Genomic DNA, 18,107 nt, shown 5'->3' on the forward strand with positions numbered 1-18,107 from the left:
TCCAAACTATTAACTTCAGTAGGGGAGGCCTCTGAGAGGGCGTTCCTGAGCTGTAGACTGAAGCGCAGTCAGAGATAGGCCATGGGCCAACAAAATGTATCCACGCTGGCCGGTTCCCTGCGCCTCCTACATTGATCATTTTCTAGGGTGGAGCTGTGGAAACTAGAAGATCCCAGAGAAACCCATGGCCGGTGGTATTTTCTGACGGGTAGGCCCTGTCCTAATTCTCCCTATCGGTCCATTCCCGGACCAGGGCGGGCAGTCTCGTCAGGGTCTGCCACGCTGCGAGCGCGGAGCGCAGGCCATGGGCAGGCTCCTGGGCAAAGCCCAAAGCCCAAAGCCCAAAACCCAGGCACTGAGACTGACGTTGAGGCTATGGGGCCAAGGCACGCCAGCGGCGCCAGATCATCTGGCGACTCCAAGCAGGCCTCAAAGCCCTCATAGGACGACCTGAGAAGCACCCCCGCCCGGGGGCTCTAGACCGGGCCTGGACCCAAATTTGTGGAGCTCGGCCTCCGAGCTCCGCGATCGGCAGCGGCCGGGCGAAGCTGGGCCAAAGAAACTGGCACTGTAGACCTAAGTAGCTTGGCTGCATGCCTCCTCTGTTTTGCCGGCCTGTGGAGACGCGGAGCTGGGGCTCCGAATGTTATCCCAGCCCTTCCCCAGCACCTCTGAGGCTGTTGGGGGGATGCATGGGGTGATAGGAGGCTCCCAGCGGCCGTAAAAACCCCTGGGCCAACCAGGCTAATCTCTGCGTCCTCCTGAAACTTGTCATCCTGAATCTTAGAGGGGCCCAACCAAAAAGAGAAAGGGAGCGCGCCAGAGTTTAACGCAGCTTTGTAAATCACTTTCTGGATAATTGCGGGAAACTACCACTCCAGCAAACAAGCTCAAAGAATAAAGCAAACAGGGAATAAATTCCTGGGTGCTCATAAACCCACCCCTGTCGCCTCCACCCTTCCCAGCACTCCCGCGGGGCCTGGCCTCAAGTCAGCCCAGGAGGAGGAGGAGGAAGCCGGGGCTGGGTCAGGCGGGTGGTGGCCACCGCTCGCCACCCAAGATGTTATTCACTGGTAACAATCCCCATTATCTGTTCCCATTTTGGGCTAATCAGACAGAATCGCTAATGCCGAAGGCTGCTTCCTGCAGCCTCTGGGAGGTAACTGGGCGCCGAGGGGCGGGGTGCGGGGTGGGACGGGGGCGGAGGTGGCACCTTCCGGGCTCGCCCCGGCTCTGGTCCAGTGCTCATTCAGGTACTTAACACCCTGGAGACCAGGACCTCGGCTTTCAAAGCGGCCCGGGTGGGAAGAGCTGTTTATATAAACAGAGATTCCGCTGTAAATGCGCTAATATTCCGCTGCCAGCGCATGGCAAGCGCCTCCCACGCCCATCCGTAGGAGCGGCGTCCCTGCCGCCCCTCGGTTCCCAGCCTGCCCTGCCCCCGCCTCCTTCCCCTCCTCGGCCATGGCCACCTCTGGACGCCTGAGCTTCACCGTGCGCAGCCTTCTAGATTTACCCGAGCAGGACGCGCAACACCTGCCGAGGCGGGAGCCAGAACCACGCGCCCCGCAGCCCGACCCCTGCGCGGCCTGGTTGGATTCGGAGCGCGGCCACTACCCCTGTGAGTGCGTGGTGGACGGCGGTGCGGGGTGGGAGGTAGGAGGCGTGGGGCAGCAGAATCAAGGGCCCGGCCCACGCGGGGCCGGAAAGCCGAAATACCAGCCCAGGGTCTGAATTTCCTCAGTGTTGGAAACGGAAGCCCTATCCTCGAACCCCTAACGCATTCGTCCCAGTCGGCACATCCTAAGAGCAGATCCCTGCCTGGCACTAGTGCCCCGAGATTTGGGGTTTCTGTGTCTGGCGATTTCTAGGGGTCGGAATAATTGAATATTTAAAACACGCCGCCCCCTGCCGACCCCGCCCCGCCCCCGCTCCCATGCCTGAAAACACGGCCACGATCTCCAGGCCTCCGTCTGGGATTGCCAGTGTTGGCGAGTTTACCCCCACCCCCTTCCCACTCAGGGCTCCGCAAACCTCGGCACACTGCAGTGCAGTCGACCTGGAGGAGGCCCGCGCTGGTGACCCAGCTTGTGATAAACAGGTCGGCCAGCGCAACTACCGGTGCGGACGTGTTAAGAGGGCCCCGGGGTGGGTTTCTTCGGGGCACGATCTCAGGCCCGCTGATGACTGCTGTGGTATGAATGAGGTCACCGCATTCGGAGAGGTGGATGTCCAGCTGTGGACTCAGGAAACGGCCTCATCCCGAAAGTCTCGTGCTAGTGGGCGTGCCCTCCAGCCGGTGCCTCCACGCTGTCGCCAGAAGGGCAGCAGGCCCTCGGAGGGTCCGGCATCTCACCCACCCGTGTCTCCTTTGCCGTCCCTAGCCTCGGACGAGAGCAGCCTGGAGACCAGCCCGCCAGACTCGTCGCAGCGGCCGTCCGTTATGCCCGCGTCTCCGGGCTCGGACGCCGAGAAAAGGAAGAAGCGGCGGGTGCTGTTCTCCAAGGCGCAGACGCTGGAGTTGGAGCGGCGCTTCCGGCAGCAGCGGTACCTGTCTGCGCCCGAGCGCGAGCAGCTGGCTAGTGTGCTGCGCCTCACGCCCACGCAGGTCAAGATCTGGTTCCAGAACCATCGCTACAAGCTGAAGCGCGCGCGCGCGCCAGGGGCCGCGGAGTCGCCCGACCTGGCAGCGTCCGCCGAGCTGCACGCTGCGCCAGGCCTGCTGCGTCGCGTGGTGGTGCCGGTGCTTGTTCGCGACGGGCAGCCGTGCGGCGGCGGCGAGGCTGGCACTGCCGCGGCCCAGGACAAGTGCGGCGCTCCTCCAGCCGCCGCCTGCCCTCTGCCGGGCTACCCTGCCTTCGGTCCCGGTTCGGCGCTTGGCCTCTTTCCAGCCTACCAGCACTTAGCGCCCCCCGCCCTGGTCTCCTGGAACTGGTGAGGCCGCTGGGGGGGGCACCTGGGGCTACCCTGGACTTTGGAGCGCGCTCTGCGGTTGGAGCAGGGCCAGAGCCGAACACCTGGAACTCTCTCCAGCCGCCTCTCGGCAGCCCCATCTCCTTGGGCGCCAGGGTCCCCTGGCGCGCCGTCACCAGCCATCGCGCAAGCACACACGGGGGACGTGTGCCAGAGCCCCCTCCCTCACCTTCCCTCCACCGCCAGCCCCAGAGTTAGATTTTATGCTTGGGCCTTATTTGTATATTTTAAATAGCGATTTGTATGGGAAGCAAGTTATTTTTTAAAAAATAGAGTATTTTTCCTCGTAGTTAGAGAATAAAATGCGTAGGGTTGGGTCCCCTGCGCGCCTGCCGGGAACGTAGGCGGGAGCCGTGCCCTCCAGACCAGTGTTCGCATCGCTCGCTCGCCCCTTGACTGGCTAAGTGGGGCCCAGTCCCAGTTGGATCGAAGCGCGGATTGCAGTCCCCACACGGCTTTAAGGAAGATACTTGGGGGATGGAGAGGTGGTGGTGTCAGGGTTGGGCGCGGGAAGAAAAAGGAGAGGAGGAAGCTGAGGCAACTTTGGGATTCTTGTCAGCGGGAGGCGTCTCTGGCGTCTCTGGCCCCAGAGTGACTCCGAGCCTCCGCTGGGCTCCCAGAGCTGCTGGTGTTTCAAATACCGAAAAGTCAACCCTGCGGACCACGACAGGGCAGAAGGAGTTTCTCCAGAGATGAACCGGCTAGGCCAGACGCCGGGCGCGCTGCCCCGGAACAGCCCAGGCCTGGCCGCAAGCTGTTTCCAGAGTGCAGGGGCCAAGTGCTCCAGGACCCTTTGAAAAGTGCCTGGGGACCTGAAGAGCACCGGGGAACTTGTAACCCCTAGTTAAGCCTGCAAGTGCCTAATGTAGCTGTGATTTCCTGTCTCCTCATGGCGCAGACCAGGATCCGCTGGTCGGCCTCACTTCACCCCCCTTCACCCCCACCAGTGCACACTAGCACCCCGTGGGTTTGTAACTGCCCCCCTAGGGCCTCCTGTGCAAGCAGTCACTTTCTCACAGAAGCGACGACCTCGCTCCCAGGCACTCACTGCTGGGAGATGCGCCAGAGGAGAGCAGTTGGGGCATCAAGTGCGGGGAAGGGAGCCAAGGGCCCTTATGAAGTCTGTAAGGAGGAGGCATGGGCCTGTTAGGGGCTCTAGCTTTCTTGTCCAAGGAAGAAGGGGAGGATGAAGGGTGGCTGAAGCAGTGTTATCACCTGGGATTTTGGGGGGTGGAGAAAGAGAGGAGGAAAGAGGGGGAAGGGAGTGGGGTGTTTGGGGCTCAGCTGCCGGCCGGCCACCTTGCCTTCCATATGGATGCGGTTATCTTAGAAGAATCTCGATCCTTAAACCTCTTTTTGTCTTGGGAACTGAAAAGGGCATTGTCAGGCCTGAAAAGGACCTAGACAAAATCCGCACTGTTTGGATTCAGGACTCTGTTTAATCAGTCCCTGGTGACAATGTAGTGGGTGTTAGCCAGGACAATAGTATCTTTTTAAACCTTGTGGCCTTCAGGAAGACAAAGGGCTTGAATTTTATGGGCTTACAACTTCAATTAGAACAGTGCCAGTGTGCATGGGAGATTATCAAATTTGTATCATAAAACCCCTTTCTAATAAATGATTGTTGGGGAGGGAGCCTGAACATTGTAAGACAGATATTAGGACCTGCCAGGGGGCTTCCCAGTTAGCTCCAGCACAGCAGATGTGAAAGAAAAGGAGGTAATGATTTCTGAAGAAGGCTGGTGTTGGGACTGGCCTCTGGTCAGCTGGCTAGGTGCTGGGATCTTCCATGCTCTTCCTGCATAGTGGTATTTTCTCCAAGAAGTGGGGTAAACATTGGTAGCTTGTTTTCTACTATTGGTGGTGACAAAGACCACCAGAATATTCTTAGGGAGAAACTGAAAAATCACTACCTGTCCAATTCCTTGACTTTTCCTAGAGCTCCAGAGAAAGTAGGTCTTGGAGTGTGCAGTGGAGAAGGCCTATTACATAGGAGGCCCGCAGGACAAAGGGATTTAGACTGTAGAGAAGGCCTCTTTCCAGGAGGCTCTTTGGGAGAGCACAGCTTTAGTCAAATTCATCCTGGTCCTAAATGGTCAGCAGAGGTCTAACCAAGAAGCCACATTCAGCTGCTTGCTAGTGGGGTGGTCAGAGCCCCAGCAAGATGCCCACCCAGGAGCCAGCTTGCGTGCTGGGCAAGAGGAGGACAGCAGTTTCCTGTGACAGAAGCACTGGCAGCCATAAGGTATAAACTGTGGCCCATTTCCTGTCTCTCCTTTTCCTTTAGGCTGATAAGGTCCTTCCTTTGAAGAGGAAAAAACCTTAGGGGAAAGTTTAAATAGCACTCTGATCACCAGCAATCCGTTTCAGAGACCTAGGCTGTCAGATTTTTGGGGGATTTTTTTTTTTTTTTTTTTTTTTCTGTTCACGAGATAAGCTGGAAAAGATAAATGTCAATCCACTTTGTGGTCTAAAGTTCAATCCTTACAATATCTGACAAAAGCTGAACCCAAGGCCTCTCTACCAGCCACTGTGAGAACAGTTACGATCTCCCATCTGGATGAAAGTACTTCAACCTGTCACCCACCACCAACATCACAAGGCAGATTCACACTCAGCAAACCTTTATTGAAACTTGCTGTGTTGCAGGTATTTTTTAAGGTACTTTCACAGTTGATCTCACAGAAACCTTACACTGTATACATAATACCCCCATTTTATAGATAAGAAACTGCGGCTTGGGGAGCTGCGGCTTAAGGTGCAGACATGGCCAAGTCCAGGAACCACACCACACACAACCAGTCCTGAAAATGGCACAGAAATGGTATCAAGAAACCCCGATCACAAAGATACAAATCTCTTAAGGGGATGGACCCTAAGTTCCTGAGGAACATGCGCTTTGCCAAGAAGCGCAACAAGAAGGGCCTAAAGAAGATGCAGGCCAACAATGCCACGGCTGTGAGTGTATGTGCCGAGGCTATCAAGGCCCTTGTAGAGCCCAAGGAGGTTAACCCCAAGATCCCAAAGGGTGTCATCCGCAAGCTTGAATGACTTGCCTACATTGCCCACCCCAAGCTTGGGAAGCATGCCTGTGCTCGCATTGCCAAGGCACTCAAGCTGTGCCAGCCAAAGGCCAAGGCAAAGGATCAAACCAAGGTCCAGGCTGCAGCTCCTGCTTCAGTTCCAGCTCAGGCTCCCAAAGGTGCCCAGGCCCCTACAAAGGCTTTAGATATCTCTGTCTGCCAGCGTGAGGACAGAAGGACTGGTGTGACACACCCCTCCTCCCGGGCTGCCGTCTGCATGGGGCTGCGGTCCTCCTGTGCTATTTGTACAAATAAAACTGAGGCAGGAAAAAAAAGAAGGAAAGAAAGAAAGAAAATGAGGCTCAATGGGTGGAGCTAAGTGGCTTGCCCAAAGCAGTTATAAACCTCAAGGAATGTTACCGTTGTTGTCCTCAGCTTAACCCATATTTAGTCACCCTACAAGCTGCCCTTGAGAACAATTATAATCTGGAGGTAATGATTATATATATATAATATATATAATCTCACACACACACACATACACACACACACAGACACACACACACACACACACATATATATCTCTCTCTCTCACAACCCTTATAAGCTCTCTTATGGATAGTCTGAAAGGATGAGAAAACACACTTAAAAGTACTAAAAGTACTAGTACTCTACACAGCTCAGGACCACTCACAGAGGCTGGCCACATATCACAGTAGTTGCTAGTATGTACAGATGTTCTCTGTGTATCAGGCAATATTCTAAGACCTTTACCTCATATTAACTCATTCAGTTTCCACAACTCCACCAGATACTACTACTACCACTATACAAGTGGGAAAATTGAAGACCAAAAAGGTTAGAAGAAACTTGTCCAAGGTCATACGGCTGGTAAGTGACATAGAGGATCTGAACCCAAGCAGTCTAGTTCCAGATCTTACACCTTTGGCCACATGGTGGGAATTATTTCCCCTTCTTTGTTTTATTTCTCCCAGCTGACAGTTCTGGTTACCTTCCTCACAGATGCATCTCTAAAGACATGTTCTTTAGCATCTCTATGTCTCTCTGTCTTTCTCTCTCCCCCTATCTACCAGACCTCCAGTTTTTGGACACAGCTTCTGTGGTTCTGCTAAGTCTTTGTGAGCGTTCTTGTCCAGCTGTCAGTGAAACACAGCTCTTGTCTGCAGCTCACAATATTCTCCTTAACTATCATTCCACCATTCTTCTTCCAGAAAAACACCTGCTGCTGCTGCCTTGACACCAGTTGTCCATTCGGTGTTTGGTACAGTCGCTGCTGACTCTGATATGCTCTCCTAAGCTCTTCCCCAATCCCGGGCCCAGGTCCGTGTGGAGCTTGATGGCTTTGGCTTTTCTAACCCACTTCCCAGTCATCTTTTTCCTCCCCAGGTCTCCAGTTTTATCTTTATTATTAAACATCATCCTCTTCACATTTTCTCTCTCTTCTTCCATTGTAAACATTTTCACTTCATCTCACTTAAGTTTCTTGCAGGCGGAGATTGCAATTTTCACTTCAATTTTCTTTCCTCATTGTTCAATGGATCTTACATCTCAGCACATCTCTTATCTGACCAATTTAGCACTTTAGTATCTTAAATAATGTGCTCCTGATGGGTTAGAAGGAAGTTATTTGGGCCCAGGTTAACCTATACTTTCCCTTCTAACAATGGTATTTAGACGTTTATTATTCTCTTGCCTTGTTGACACCATTAATTTCTCTCTCTCTCTCTCTCTTCACTACCTTTAAAACATTTTTGACTCATGAATGAAATGTCCAGGCAGAATAGTTGTGGGCTTAGCATGGCTGAATATTTTGTTAAACACGTTTATCTGTGCTGGGTGTTATCAGTTAACCAGCCTAAGCAGGTTATCTGTAAACATGAACAATAGTCAGGACGGTTTTCTGAATGCCGAGAAAGTACTGTCCCTACCCCAGGGCAAGGTGATTTCTGTGACTGTGATTCAAAATCTGCATGAGAAATTGTATCCCTTCGGGTCACTAATCATTTTTCCAAGCCATGACTCATCATTTTTCCAAGCCGTGCTGTGGGAGGGGGTTTACTAAATAGCATCTTAATTACTTTCAGAATTCCAATTCTGTACCTGTTTATTTCCCTCCGCCTCCCTTTCCCCCGTAACTAAAGGTGTATGGTATTTTCCTTTCGTCTTTTTACCCACTACTCATGTTACTCAGTCTATAAGTTCAACAAAGAATTGAACAGTATTCCTTTGATGCTGAGCCATAGAGTGGTGACTTAACTTTAGAGAAAAACCAGGAAGAATTGCTTAGGCTATTAAACAGTTGAGTTCTGCTTCAACCCCAGGTTTTTTCCTTATCTCCCTCAAATTCTCAAGCACAGAGATTCTCATTTTTTCCAACCACGTCCAATGGAGAGTTTTATTATTTATCCAGGAAAGTAACATTATCACATATTAGAGGTAGACATCATTTCTCTTCAATAGCCTGCCCTATGGACTAATAAAAAACTTCTAGGTCTTTACTGAGGTCATGTAATTTCAAAATCTGCAATAGTTTCACAGAGCTTCTATGAGTAGGGTGTTATGGAAGAAATCTCTGAGGGGATTTTGGTCATGCTTTATTTCCTCCTGTATTCCGACTGGGTGGTCCTTTATGAGTCAACAGGTTTTCAAATGCTTTACCCTAGCTTAAAGCTCTGAATTGGACTGTCCTTTTCTCTACTCCCAATACCAACTGCATTCTCTCTCTCTCTTTTTTCCTAGGGACTGGAAAGGCTATTTGGCAGAATTCACTAGGAAGGGAATGGAGTCTGTTTGCAAATTAGAGACAAAAGTGTCCAGAAAAAAATTCATGAAAAGAGTTCTTGAATCTCTCACCTGAGGTATCTTCCTCCTGTTATATCTTACTCCTCTGGCTTTGCTAAAGGATTGTGTATTAAGTAGCTATTCCTGCAACCCTAAAGAAGTTATCAGCTTTGGTTTAAATGATCCCTTTGTAGATAAATTCTCAACTAGAGCCAACCCCAATTCATCATAACATGTCAGGGTCAGTGGCAATCAGATAAGCATCAGTACAATGGCAAGAATGCATTTTTACAACAAAATTGAAATGCAGAGTAAGAAACCCAAATCATCAGGAAAAGACAAAGAAACCTGGTATGGTGAGTAAAGAAAGAACTGCTTTTCTGGGGCACTGTTTTTACTGCCTCATCACACTGGTAGATTTAGTCATCTGTCTGACCAAGTGTTCAATTGTGCTCCTGATTCACTGAGAGAATGTTTCATATTTAACTCAAGTTAAAATGTCGGGAAAGGGGAGGATTTTCTTATTTCTCATTTGTGGATGGACAATTATCTTAAATAAGGCCTGTCAATTTACCAATTTGTGCTGCATGGGAGCAGAGAGAACTAACAAAATAAAATAGATCTCCCAGAATTTTGATGTTCAGGAGACACTACAAGAATCCCCCCTCTCCTCACTGAGCTTGTCGCTGATTAAGAGAAAAATGAATATATTCTCAAATAGCACAGATATGCGCAGCAACTGGAGGACCTAATTCCACAATTGCTTTTTAATTATATAAATATACTATGCATGAATATACCACACATATAAGTTGGTATGAAACAGATTTTGGAAATGTTGGGTTCTTTTAATAAGAAAGAAAAACTCTGATTTATAATCCCACTTACCAAACCCATATAGGATGAATATCTTCTTTGTAAGATAATATGGAAAGCACAGAAATGTGTAAATAAGCTGTGCTCTTAAATCTATCTGTTTTCATAATGACATTCACTCTCTCATTAGTAGAATAGTAGTGTAATGAATAGGAGACCCAGGTAAACTATTAAAACGTAAGAGAGGAAATCTCATTTGTCTCACTGTAAACTATAACCCCAAAGACAAATTACTGAGACCATATTGACTTGGTGGAAAGAACAATTCTCCCTTTATTCTTGCTTCCTTGTCTCTGCAGCCTCTGATTGTTCTCCTCTACCAAGAATCATGCACTGGAAACCACAACCATTTCTGCCATTAACAAGGTTAAAGCTAGACTATGGAGAAGGTCATAAGGATATAGACAGAAGGAACTGGCTACTTGTTTCTCTCTTGGCAGGACGTGTGAGTTTGGGCAGGGCTATAAGGTTTCCAGGGAAGCTCTATCTCACCAACTCTGGTAAATCATGAACTTCTGAAAGCACCACTATCTAAAGCTTGTGCCAATTAAGCCTTAGAACATATGTGAATGATTCATTCTAAACTGATTTCAGAATGTTTAGTTGCCTTCAATCCTTCTGAAAAGGCACCATTGCAGTTTGTGTAGTATTAACTTTCTCCAACCACTGTCACCATATGATATCTCAGTCAACTGATCTGCAGCTACAAAGGAGGACCTAGAACTCTAACTTCTTAGCAATTAATGATGCTGTGAAGCCACAGGCAGATGAGTAAATTTTCTGATCTTACTTACTCAGACTTATAGACGGCAAGCAAGCAATTTCTGTGAAGATGGGATCATAGCTCATTGTTTGCAAAGCAAAGGAAGGAAACAACAAAGTGCAAAGGCAACCTACAGGATGGGAGAAAATATTTGCACACTCTGTATGTGATATGGGATTAATATCCCAAATATATAAATAACTTACACATCTTAATAGCTAAAAAAAAAATTAAAAATGGGCAAAAAACCTGAATAGATATTTCTCAATAAAAGGACATACAGATGGCCAAAAGATATATGGAAAGGTGCTCAATATCAATGATTGTCAGAGAAATTCAAACAAAAACCACAATGAGATATCACCTCATGCCTATTAGGATGGCTGTTAGCAAAAAGTCAAGCAATAAGTGTAGGCTAGGATGGAAAGAAAAGGGAATCCTAGTGCACTCTTGGTGGGAATGTGAATTGCTGTGGCCATTAAGAACAGTATGAAGGTGTCTCAAAAATTAAAAATAGAACTACTATATGATCAGCAATCACACTACTGGGTATACATCCAAAGGAAATGAAATCAGTATCTTGAAAAGACATCTGTACCTTCATGTTCATTGCATCATTATTCATAATAGCTAAGAGGCGGCAAAAACAACCTATGAATGGATGAAGGAAATGTAATATTTTTAATGGAATATTATTTCACCACAAAAGAAGGAAATTCTGCCATGTGGGACAACATGGATGAAACTGAATAACATTATGCTAAGTAAAATATTCCAGGCAGAGAAAGACAAATACTGTATGACCTCACTTATATGTGGAATCTAAAAGCATCTCAAACTCATAGAAACAGAGTAGAAGGGCAAAGATGGGGACTATGGAGAAATGTTGGTAAAAGGCCACAAACTTTCAGTTACAAGATAAACAAGTTCTAAGATACAGCATGGGTGGTGATGGGTATGTAAATTAATTTGACTGTGTTAATCTGTATACAGTGTACCCATATCAAATCTTCACATTGTACACCTTGGATATATACAATCTATATTTGTCAATTAAATGAAAGAAAGTAGCTCATCATTTCATATTAAAAAGAAAGCCAAAATGTCTACCAAAAAAATTCAAATTAACTCTCTTAATCATTCTGCTGACCCTTAACCTTATGAACATAGCTATTTATGGCTGCTCTATCCAGCTCATACTTTCTCATAACCTCATGGCTCTTGTTTAAGACTTTCCTTCATCCTGTTTCCAGGAGGTCCTCACCAAGACCTCCTCGATTCCCACGTTTCATTACACGCTGATGACTTTGGAACCCTCAGGTCATCTCAGGGAAGTCTACTGTGCTTTCATCATCCAATCATCACACATTTGCCCTGGAACTTTTTTTAGACTATACATTTTGCTAGAAAATGTTCACCTCTATAAGTCACCAGACTCTTTTCTTCAAGTGGCTTCAATTTCAGAACTTCTACTTTGTCTATAAAGCTTTCCCTAACGAATTGAAAGAGAAGTAAAGAATTCTTTTAGGTCTATCCAGTCTAAAGCTGCACCAAATTCAAAACTCTTTCACTCCAAAGGCAGTGTGATAGAGTGGATAGAGCATGGACTTGGGTATTAATGAAGCCTTGATTCTGAAATAAAAAATTTAATGTTGGCTGTCACACTGATTGTGTGCAATTACTTTTAGTCTCAGTGTCTTCGACCTTCATCTAGAGATAATGTCATCTACCACATATGGTTAATACTCATATTAAATGCATGTATAGTATCTGATACTTGACACTGAATAAATGTAGCCCCCATTCCATTCTATAGAATGTGTGTCTTTTACATATATCCAATATAATATTCAATTTGTTTACTTGATTACAGAGTCAGCCTGGACTAGGTTTTGCAGAAACATACAACCCTAATACAACAGTGGTTTAACTACAAAGGTTTGTTTCTTATTTATGTTACACGTCCCTGCAGCCTTGCTCCATTTCGTTTTTATTCTAGGAACTGAACAGAAAGAGCAATTATTTATATAGGACATTTCAGTCTTATGGCAGAAAGGAAAGAGAACATGGCAGAACCATGAGATGGCTGTTAAAGCTTTTGATTGAAAAGGGCATGTATCACTTCTCACATTTCATTGGCTAAAGCAAAGCCACATGATCAAACTTGAGATTAACATGACAGGAAAGGGCATTACAGATAAGATTTTGGAAAATAATACTCTCTATGACATTTGTATATTTCTTAAATATATAATTTATAACCAAATATTATGCATGCTTGCAATGTTAATTATCTTCTAAACTTCCAGAAGAAGAACTATGGCAATGTGATATTTCACACTATAAAGCATATACTATATGCATGATATACTTTACACTATAGACTCCAGAAGAATTCAGGAACTATGTCTTTTCCCACTACTTTGAGCAACGCCTACGCCACAGGCTCTTGGTGACATTTGGGAGAGTGTTCATCACTCAATTTTACAGGCAGGTCGAATGGCTCCAGAACACAGTCATTAGGAATGAGGAAAGGCACTGTGTTTATCTGCTTAATTTGAGGGCTGTTCCTGTGGAGATTATTCTATCATGACTCATATGTAGGATGATAAAAACCACTGCAAGGATACAATTGCATTCTCATTTATTTTATTACTTAATCATTCTAGGCAGTGGACTTATGATATGGGTATCAGAACAATGCAAGGACAAACAACAGTAATTCAAAATAACAGCAGATAAATTTGTCAGTCTAGCTTCCAGATAAATCCACAGCATAGCCTGGTATATTACCTGACAGAGATGAACACACAACCACAAAAAACTTGTTTTTAATTTAGGCCCACAATTTTTTTTTTTTTTTTTTTTTGAGATGGAGTCTCACTCTACTGCCCAGGCTGGAGTGCAGTGGTGCCATCTTGGTTCGCTACAACTTCCGCCTCCCGGGTTCAAGCGATTCTCCTTCCCCAGCCTTCCGAGTAACTGAGACTACAGGCGTATGCCACCATACCCAGCTAATTTTTGTATTTTTAGTAGAGACAGTGTTTCACTATATTGACCAGGCTGGTCTCAAACTCCTGACCGCGTGATTTGCCCGCCTTGCCCTCTCAAAGTGCTGGGATTACAAGCATAAGGCACTGTGTCCAGTCTTAGGCCCACAATTATTTTTTAACCAATTGTCAATTGATGAATATTTATATAATTGTATTTTATATAATTTTTATTGTTATATAAAACACTGAAAGGAACATTCTTATAGGTGTTGAACATCTGCATCAATATGTCTTAAGGATAAATTTCTAAATGTGGATTGTTGGCTGAAGTGGTGTATATCTCTTTAGGGCTTTTGATTCCAAACCATTGGTCCTTCCATCTTTCACTATCTCCCAATCCTCTGATGCTGTCACTTCCCACCTTACCCAAGTTAAGTTTCACAACAAATCATTATTACTCCCTTGCACATACCTTCAACCCCCATCCCCCCTCATTTTATTATACTTGTGACAAAATTTAACTCTTGTTAAATCTAACTCTCATCTACTCTGTACCTGCACTCAGCTACTCTCCAATGTCCCTCTCCAACATGTCTATTAAGCTTGATCATGTGGCTTTGCTTTAGCCAATGAAATGTGAGAAGTGAGACACCCTTTGCATTCAGAAGCTTTAACAGCCATCTTGTGGTTCTGCCACGATCTCTTTCCTCTCTGCCACAAGATGGAAATGTCCTATATGGGGAATTGTTCCTTCTCTTTCGGTCCCAGAATGAAATGTATAATAAGTAAACATCTAGCTGTAAAAGAAACTTCCCAACTATTTTTCAAATTGGCTGTACCATATTGCACCTGCAGCCAGGCAGCTGGAGAAAAACGCACGACCATATTGACTGGTCTCATGTTAAAGTTATGAACACCAACTTCAAATGAGTCCTTAATGTTGGCAGGTCATCATGCTAGTTGTTTTGAGACCACTCATTCTCCCACTATTATTCTTGACTATTTCACACGATTTTATTTTTCTCAATTGCCTCCTCTCCCATCTTTGCATTCAGGTTTCTACCTCACTGTGAAAACTGAGGCAACCAGAAGAGAGAATGCTCAAGGCTCCTCCCACCACATTACTGTTTTCATGGCAAGTGTTCCATTACACTCTGTCTTCCCAGCTGTTACCATAGATGAGTGGTCCCTGCTCCTGGCTACTCCAAGGATATCACTCTAGCAATGGTGCTCTCTTGCTTCTTTATTATCATTTTTCCTCTACTGCCTCATTCCTATGAGCATACAAACATGCTGCCATTCCCCCATCTTAAAAATAAAACTATTTTCTCTTGACCCTCCTTCCTCTGCCAACTATCATCCCCTTAGCAAAACTCTTTAAATTATTTTGTCTATACTCAGTCTTCAGTTTCTCCCTTCCATTTTTTAAATATAGTCATCATTGAGGTAGAGCTTGCACATAATAAAATTCACTGGTTTGATGCATTTTGCAAATGTAAACAGTCACGTAACAACCACAACAATTAAGATAGAAACACTGACATCACCCCTGGAAACTTCCCACATGCCATTTGTAGTCAGTTTTCTCCCCAAGCCCCCAGGCTCTAATGACCACTGATCTACTTTCCATAACTATAGTTTTGCCCTTTCTATAGTTTTATAAAAATGGAATCATAAAGTATGTAGCCTTTTTGTCAGACTTCTTTCACTTAGCATAATACTTTGTGATTCATTCTTGTGGTTCTTTATTCCTTGTAATTGCTGAATATTATTTTACTATATTGCCAGTACCATGATTTGTTTATTAATTCACCAGTTGATGAGCATCTGAGTTGTTACCAGTTTTGGGCTCTCATGAATAAAGCTGCTATGAACATTCATAAGCAAATCTTTGTGTGTACATATGTCTTCATTTCCCTTAGGTAAATACTTAACAAATGCAATTGCCAGGTCATATAATAAAGTATATGTTTAACTGTAAAAGAAACCCCCAAACTGTATTCCAAATTGTTTGTTTCATTCTGCAATTTCAGTTACAACTAGAGAGCTCTAGTTATTCTATGTCTTCAACAACACTGGAATTATCAGTCTGTTAAAGTTTTAGTGGTGTTAGTTGTAGAAGTATCATATGATCCTTTTAATTTGCATTAATCTAATGACTAATAATGTCAAGTATCTTTTCATGTGCTTATTTGCCATCATATATGTTATTTGGTGAAATGCCTCTTCAAATCCTTTGCCCATTTTAAAAAAAACAAACAGGTTGTTTGTCTTTGTGTTATTGAGTTATGAGTACTTTATGTATTCTGGATAGAAATTCTCTATTCTATCAGATGTGAGTTTTGCAAGTATTTTTCTCTGAGTCAGTGACTTGCATTTTAAAATGTTGATGAAATCCAATTTATTATTTCTCTTCTTGATTCAAGTTTATTATGCTCTGAGAAATCTTTATGAACCTAAGATCATGAAGATTTTTTTTCTAGAAGCTTTATACTTTTACTTCTTATGTTTAAGTCTATGATCCATTTAAAGTTAAACCTTGTTGGGAGATAAGGATTCATTTTTTTAATCTAGATATCTAGTTGCCTTACCAGTATAAGAATTTCCTCATATTTTGCATTTCCAACTGTTACCATAGATGAACGATCCCAGTCCATTATTAAAGATTATCCTTTCCTTTTGAATTATCTCAGTACCTTTGTTAAACATCAGCTGATTATATAGGTAGGTCTATTACTGGACCCTCTATTCTCTTCCATTGATGTATATTTCTATACTTGCACCAATACCACACTCTTTCGATTACTGTAGTTTTACAGTACGTCATGCAATCAGGTAATGTGAACCCTGAAACATTGTGTTTTTTTCTCAAAATTGTTTTGACTATTCTAAATAATTTGCATTTTCTTTTTTTAATGTTTTTTTTTTCTATTTTTAATTATACTTTAAGTTCCAGGGTACATGTGCACAACGTGTAGCTTTGTTACATATGTATACATGTGCCATGTTGGTGTGCTGCACCCATTAACTCGTCATTTACATTAGGTATATCTCCTAATGCTATCCCTCCCCTTCCTGCCACCCCATGGCAGGCCCCAGTGTGTGATGTTCCCCACCCTGTGTCCAAGTGTTCTCATTGTTCAATTCCCACCTATGAGTGAGAACATGCAGTGTTTGGTTTTCTGTCCTTGCGATAGTTTGCTCAGAATGATAGTTTCCAGTTTCATCCATGTCCCTACAAAGGACATGAACTCATCCTTTTTATGGCTGCATAGTATTCCATAGTGTATTTGTGCTGCGTTTTTTTAATCCAGTCTATCATTGATGGATATTTGGGTTGGTTCCAAGTCTTTGCTATTGTGAATAGTAATTTGCATTTTCAAATACATTTAAGAATAAGCTTGTCAATTTGTATTTTTTTCAAGCTGGTGAGGATTTTAATTGGGATTACTCTGAATGTATAGACCAATTTAGGAAGAATTGGGATCTCAATAACAGTGAGTATTCCAATCCATCAATATAATATATCTTTCCATTTATTTAAGTATTTTTCTCAATAATGTTTATAGTTTTCATTGTACAAGTATTGCACATACTTTGTTAAATGTATCCCTCACCACTTTACGGTTTTGTCTTCTCTGTCTCTCTCTTTTTTTTTTTGACGGAGTCTTGCTGTGTTGCCAGAGTGGAGTGCAGTGGCTTGATCTTGGCTCACTACAACCTCCGCCTCCCGGGTTCAAGTGATTCTCCTGCCTCAGCCTCCCGAGTAGCTGGGACTACAGGTGCACGCCACCATGTCCAGCTAATTTTTCTTTTTTTTGGTATTTTTAGTAGAGATGAGATTTCACCATGTTGGCCAGGATGGTCTCAATCTCTTGACCTTGTGATCCGCCCACCTTTGCCTCCCAAGGTGCTGAGATTACAGGCGTGAGCCACTGCGCCTGGCCATCACTTTGTGTTTTTGGCGTTTTTATAATGGTGTTAAAAAATTTAATTTCTAATTTTCATTACGGGTATATAAAATACAATTAGGTGTTGTATATTGATTTTGCATATTGCAACTTTGCTGAATTTACTTATTATTTCTCTTAATTTTATATATATACCTTAGGATATTCCGTTGTCTGCAAATAATGGCAGTTTTACTTCTTTTCTTCTGTATGCCTTTTATTTTTATTTATGCATTATTGCATTGCCTACAACCTCTACTGCAATGTTAAGCAAAAGGACTGAAATGGAATCCTTGCCTTGTTTCTGATTTTAGGGGGAATGCAGTGAGTCTTTCATCAATAAATATGATGTTACCTGTAAGATTTATTTTTTTAAATTTTTTTGAGACAGGGTCTTGCTGTGTCACTCAAAGTGGAGTGCAGTGGCGTAATCACTGTGGAGTGCAGCCTCAACTTCCTGGGCTCAAGTGATCCTCCCACCTCAGCCTCCCAAGTAGCTGGGATCACAGGCACATGCCACCATGCCTGGCTAATATTTTTATTTTTTGTAGAGATGGAGTCTCACTATGTTGCCCAGGCTGGTCTTAAACTCCTGGACCCAAACAATCTTCCCACCTTGGCCTCCCAAAGTGCTGGGATTACAGGCATGAGCCATCATGCCTGGCCAAGATTTTTTTATGCCCTTTATAAAGTTGAGAAAGTTCTCCTGTATTCCCAGATGGCTGTG

General features: G+C 44.5%; 1 protein-coding gene and 1 pseudogene across 1 annotated transcript; both read left to right on the plus strand.

Annotated features, from left to right (window-relative positions):
* Positions 1–1,240: 1,240 nt before the first annotated feature.
* Positions 1,241–3,837, plus strand: NKX2-8 (NK2 homeobox 8). Its single transcript, XM_021941149.2, has 2 exons — positions 1,241–1,621; positions 2,385–3,837. Exons 1-2 carry the CDS (start codon positions 1,465–1,467, stop codon positions 2,936–2,938), a joined length of 711 nt encoding a protein of 236 aa, XP_021796841.2. The 5' UTR covers positions 1,241–1,464; the 3' UTR covers positions 2,939–3,837.
* Positions 3,838–5,477: 1,640 nt separating this feature from the next.
* LOC116275896 lies at positions 5,478–6,375 on the plus strand (annotated as a pseudogene).
* The last annotated feature ends 11,732 nt before the right edge of the window (positions 6,376–18,107 follow it).

This window comes from Papio anubis, chromosome 7 (genome assembly GCF_008728515.1).
Source record: "Papio anubis isolate 15944 chromosome 7, Panubis1.0, whole genome shotgun sequence".
Classification (NCBI taxonomy): Eukaryota; Metazoa; Chordata; class Mammalia; order Primates; family Cercopithecidae; genus Papio; species Papio anubis.

What these genes read in the sequence shown, in the direction of transcription:
- NKX2-8 (XM_021941149.2), top strand. Translation starts at nt 1,465, where the DNA reads ATGGCCACCTCTGGACGCCTGAGCTTCACCGTGCGCAGCCTTCTAGAT. An exon ending in GGAGCGCGGCCACTACCCCT is followed by an intron (nt 1,622 to 2,384) that starts GTGAGTGCGTGG and finishes TGCCGTCCCTAG; the next exon opens with CCTCGGACGAGAGCAGCCTG.